Source organism: Monopterus albus, unplaced genomic scaffold, assembly GCF_001952655.1.
Source record: "Monopterus albus unplaced genomic scaffold, M_albus_1.0 scaffold4.1, whole genome shotgun sequence".
Lineage (NCBI taxonomy): Eukaryota > Metazoa > Chordata > Actinopteri > Synbranchiformes > Synbranchidae > Monopterus > Monopterus albus.
In genome coordinates, this window is record NW_018127884.1 from 629488 (window position 1) to 635332 (window position 5845).

The following is a 5845-nucleotide window of genomic DNA, read 5'->3' on the forward strand; positions in this document are numbered from 1 at the left end:
ACAGCCTCTGCCTGCCTGCACAATTTAACATTTGTCAGCCACTCAGTTATCTAGTCAGCCCTGTCCAGCAACCAATCTCTTTTCTATGTATTGGTCAAAGCCATTAGCTAAGGAGGATTGTGTATATTTGGTGTGAGTGTGTGTATGTGCTTGTATTCCTGTGTTGTTGTTTTTTTTAATATCTCTTGCGAGAGTGAGTGAATCATTTGCTCATACTCTTTCTCCTCCTCTCTTAATGTCTTGCTGTTTTGTGTAGGCCTCCTATACACACACAGAAATCATGACTACACCAAGAAGGGAATAGCTTGTCCAGTTTTCTCCACGATTGTTGTGTTTTCTCTCTGTTATGAGAAGAGGAAGAAGGAGAGAGCAAAATAACACCCCTTGTTTTACCTTCCATGTCTTCAGTGTTGCCCCAAAGAAAAAGCCATTAGAAGCATCTCCGTCTTATGCATTATACATCCCCCTTATCCCTCTGTGCCATTACGTGTGCTCAGATTTTCTAGATAAGCAATTTTGGACTGAGCGTCAAATGAAATGCTGAGAGGCAGACTGTTATTTTTGAAGTTCTGCTGCACTTTGTGGGAATCAAGGAAGGCAGTTGTTTCTCACTCCATACAATGTCTTGTAACAACTTATAATAACTGCCATAATGGAAAAAAACGGTGAGTCTGAAACATAATGTTTTTCACACATTGTAATAAGTTATCACATCTTGAGCAAGTTATTACAGTAAGAGTTTAGTGGCTGCACTTTTTTTGCCACAAGTGCCATAACATATTTTATGAAACAGGTAATAACAATAAAAAGTTAATATTTTAAGGTCCAGTATATGGAGTATTTCATGCACAGAACTGTTTCTATCCCAACCATCACACCATGGACTGTATGATCTACCATTTCAGTTGTGCCACATATGTGTTCACGTTTAGGGATGTCATTCAAATTCGTATATGCCAAAAGAGTTAGTCATCTTCTTCACTTTACCAGATGACATTTAAGAGGAAAAACATTCTTAACAGTGTAAGCAGGTAACATCAGTAATTATATATTTCAGAGATGTAGCATCATCACAAATTGTGCATGCATTGATCAAAAGTCCTTTGCCAATGTGCCAATAACACTTAGGAAAAGACATCCGAAGAACATAAAAATAAGCTCTCTCTCTCTTTCTGTGTGTGTGTGTGAGTGCACGCATGTCATTGATGAGGATATCACTTGGAGAATAAAAGCTGATCGGAGCTTGTAGCACTCTCCTTCTGGGATCAACTCACGGATGCAATTAACTTAAATCTGTCTGTGGAAATTTGATTGACTGCAACAAACAACAAATTAATCCCCCTTCGGCAGCATCCAAACATGAAAAAAGCAGGCGGTGCAGTTTGTCAGAGAGGAAGAAGGATTGAAAGAGAATGAGAAAGAGGGTGAGGGAGCAAGAGAGAGACAGAGATATAGAGTGAGGAAGAGAGAGTAGGTAATCCTAGGTATGTCTTCCCCATGCTTCTGTCTCGCTTCAAATTTTTAGATTTAATTATTCGCCTTCTTGAACCCCACATTAATATTGAAAAGGCATTTGCAGATGTCACTTTGTGTTGCCTAGAAAGGAAAGGGTTATGCGGGAGAGAGGTGGGCACTCCAGGCATAAGTGAATGCTGTGGCTGGCCTTTCTGGGGGTTGCGTTGCAGTCGTTTATTTTCATATCCGCTAGCTGACGCCGGCAAAGCAGACCCTACATATTCAGCATATTCTAATGACATTCAAAAGGCAGATTTTGCTGCCTTGTGGTACAGAGCGGCCTTGAAGCCAGCACAAAGGGCTATACTCTCACTGGCAGGCTGGTAAGGCTTTGTTTCTCGCCACGTAACCGCAAATGGTGCGATTCTTATTTAAAAATAGTTCCCGGGTTGCCCCTGGAGAGTCATGAGCATTAATAATCTACTTCAGTATTTTGTATAGTATTATATATGGACCATAAATAAGTTTCCCTCTGGATAATTAGTTCTTGGACAGCACTGGTTCAGAAAACACTGTTCTCCAGTGTCACTCTGTTTTACATGTCTTTGGTGTGTGCAGCAGTTTGACATTTTCATCTGCATTGTGCACAACACTTTCCTTTTCTTCAGTCATCATTTTTTTTTTTTTTTTTGCATGTGTATTTGCTGGCTTATGCAGAGGCATCAAGCAGGCTTGCTCTCCTTTTCTGGAATAGAAATTGAATTTGCATGAAATATGCTCGCACTAAATTGCATCTGACTCTGGGAGGAGGTAATACGTGGCAGTCGCCTCTGCTAGAAATGATTTTGCTCAGGAAAACGCTAGACGATGATGATGTTGATGAAGTATTCTTCTGTGTTGAAATTGAATGCCAAACGGATAGAAGGATGTTAGCTTTTTACACTTCATCCACACACTTCTTCACATCACCAGAAATATCCAGTCTTTGTCATTGTGCAGTGTGTCATGACACTTAGGTTAAACTGATGAAATGTCAATAGCCTATACAAATAGTTCTGTGCTGTAATTGGTTTATGACAAAATGCTCTGTAATTTAAATGTGGATGTTTTACTGTATGGACATAAGCATCCTGCATAAGCACAAGACAGTCTGTCATGTTCACAAACAGTACAGCTGCCTTTTAAAATTAGATGCGGTGTGCGCTCACTGAAAGCTATTTCTGAAGTTAATTCCTTCACAAATAGACCACAGTCGTTCTGTATTTATTTCAGGTCAGGTGGATAAAAAGCGACACCTTCAAAAGCTGTTTAAATCTAATTTTTATACCCCGTCGATTCTTACATCAAGAGCTCAGAGAGGTAATTTGAGAACAATGTTCTCAGTCTACACAAATAAACATATACAGAACTAACAGTTTGGAAATGTACCATCCAAACATCATCCTTTAGGGAAGGAAGTATTTGTTAAATCAGTACAAATAGTGAAATTAAATCAGAGTTCAAAGCAAAATTTTCCTTCTGTGTGAAATTCACCTTTAAACCTGTGATATATGAGTGTTTATTTAGTATCTGAGAGTGAAACAGTAGCTTGAATCAACAAAATGCCATTAAACACAAAACCAACAACAAGAAAATGCGTAGTTTTAACAAGAAACTTGCACGTTCTGTATTCAGCATCTTGTTTACTGCCAAAGTAGGTCTTTATTCTTTTGTATTTGAAGATTAGGCGGAATCATAAAGGCCAAGATGTCAAACGTATTTTCTTCTTTTACATGGCAGTACGTAGTGGAACACAGCAGATGAGATTATGTGTTTATTAAAATGAAATTATCAAAAGCTGCAAACAGCGTTTGAACACTTCCTGCTTGGTTTGAATCTATCTCAGGCCGTCTGTTTGGAGCAGCAGGAGAGCAGCCCTTCCTTGGCTCCACATTGTCAAGTGCCTTCCCTCTTGTCAACCACCCAGCCTTTGGAGCCCTCTACACTGCTGGAGCAGGCAGGCCTGAGTTTGGAGGCCTGGGTTCCCTGGGTATGTCAGCTGCTCTGGCTGCTCACCCCCAACTAGGAGCCCTCTCTGGTAAGACGGGGACTTCTGAATTTTGGATAACAATTGGTTAAATGGGAACGCAAGTTTAATCATCTCCTGTCCTCTCCAACAGAGTGGTGGCGAGCTGCTGAAGCCCATGGACGGGGAGCGGCTGCTTTTCTCCCCTCTTTCATTAGCTTCCCCCCATTCTTCACCCCTCACATTCAACCCAACCACAGCACCAGTCCTGTCCAGATCAGGTTGCCCGGCAAGAATAGCCATGCCCCGCTTAAAGGTACAGTGCTGTCTATAAGATCCACTTATTTATCCCAACAGTTATATTGTGTACACAAGTACACACTTGTTATATAATAGAACTAAATCAGACGAGCAGCAGGTGACAAAAGAACATTTCAATTTGTTTTAAATGAAACATCCAGCATATCCATATATTTCTCAAAATTGTATGTATGTGAAGTAATTTATTACTTAGAGGTAATGCCACTTTGCACTGAAAGTAAACAACCTAACCTTTAGCTCTCCTCACCCACCACCTCTCTTTTTGTTTTCTTCTTCCACTAAATTCACTTTGTCCTGGGATGGGATTTCTCAGATTTAATGACTTTCAGTCTTCACTTGGTGATTCTATCATCCTCACTCTCCCCTCTTTACCTCATGCTCCTTCTTGTAATCTCTGTTTCATGCACTGTTTCAATTCCACAGTATCTTTTAATTTATCTTTTATTATGTAAACCCCTCATGTTGGGCTTGTGCCACATGCAGCCAACATGTTTGATGAGATACATGTATAAATCAATATTTTTATTAACTGTTCTGCACTTAGTAACAGAAATTTCATTATTATGTATAGCCAAGTTTTCAGAAAAGATGGAACTTTTGGAGATTAGTAATACAGTAGATCCTGTTTTGTGTTTCTAGGGATGAACGGGGCAGTGAATGGTAGCGGGGTCTGTCCTTCTACCACACAATCAGGGAGCTTTTCTGCAAATCTGGCTCCTGTTCAGGCACTGGCCAAGCCAACCAAAAATTCAGACCCCTCTAATAGTCACCGTAGCAGCCCTAAAAACAACACAGCGGAGTTGGTGGAAAAGCCTGTTCAGAAACCTATAGAGAAGGTCAGTACTGACATCTAGTTTACCCCTTACTTTGAAAAGAAGTGACATATGAAATGCACAAGTATTGCATTTTACACCGACGCTCATTCTTGCAGTTTTTTTTATCTCAACTCAGAAACCACGAAAGAAGCCAGCTGACACTTGTGTGGCAAGCAACAGTGAATCAGGAACATCCTCAGACACCTCAAGTGACGGATCCCTCAGCAGTGACTTGGAAGACCTAGCGGAGGATGATGAAGATGATGACGATGATGATGAGGATGATGAAGAAGATGACAAACGGAGTGAATTATCCAACTCCGAGAAGCGTTTAAAGAAGAACGTAAAGGTAAAGAAGAACAGTAGATAATCAAGAGTAAACATGGATACATGGATACAGACACAAAGAGATGTTTTTATTCGGGCCCAAAGCAGGAAGCAGACATGCCCTCAGCCACTCTGGGTACAGCGCATTTGACCAACACTTAGTGCCCAGTGCCTTCATTCACTAAAATAGTGCCTACAATGCTGAATACATTTAAATACATTATCATACTGTGAGGATATTCTTTGCTCTGATAGTCCTTTATTTCATCCCCAGGTTTTGATACCCAGCACTGGAACTGCAAAGATTGACAGGCCACTCTCTGGGGAGCCCCAAGACAAGAAACCCCCCCAGGCCCTGAAGGTCTCCTCCAGTCCCCCAACCCTTGTGCCCTTACCCTGCTCTGTCTCCCCTCCTGCCTTGTCCCAGTCCTCGCCGCTGGCCTTGCACAGCTCCAGATCACGGACAGAGGGGCCACAGCAACACTTCAGTGTGATTCAGTCCACTGGCCTTGCTGCCAGCTCAAAGCCCCTGGCACTCCTCGCTCAGCCCCATAGGGAGTCTTCACCGTCTTCCTCCCCCATAGCCCTCACCACATCTACAAAGTCGCTCTCCAGCACTGCCTCTCCCAAACCTCCCAAACTGCTGCCCTCCTCCCCCCCACAGCACCTGCCCCTCTCCCTCTGCTCCTCTCCTAAGCCTCTCTCTGTTCCCTCCCCACCCCGCTCGACTATCCCACTGTCTACCTCCCCAAAACCTTTTGGTTTGACCTCATCTATAACAAGCTCCCAGAAGTCTTCACGGAAGCCACCTCAGCACGCTGTTCCTGGCACTGCCAGATCCAACAAAAGGAAACTGCTGGAAGCTTCACTTGCACAGATCAATGAGTTCAGGCTCAAACAGGTAAGCCAACTGACAACAGCA

The 5845-nt window shown here is 42.3% G+C and overlaps 1 protein-coding gene across 8 annotated transcripts in view; it reads left to right on the plus strand.

Annotated features, from left to right (window-relative positions):
• Positions 1-5845, plus strand: part of baz2ba (bromodomain adjacent to zinc finger domain, 2Ba) — a 64909-nt gene that overhangs the window by 36031 nt on the left and 23033 nt on the right. For all 8 annotated transcript variants that reach the window (XM_020607587.1, XM_020607577.1, XM_020607631.1 and 5 more), the window contains 5 exons: positions 3341-3532; positions 3615-3776; positions 4421-4617; positions 4733-4945; positions 5198-5824. In XM_020607587.1, coding sequence (XP_020463243.1) covers positions 3341-3532; positions 3615-3776; positions 4421-4617; positions 4733-4945; positions 5198-5824 — 1391 coding nt within the window. The remainder of the gene's footprint in view (positions 1-3340; positions 3533-3614; positions 3777-4420; positions 4618-4732; positions 4946-5197; positions 5825-5845) is intronic.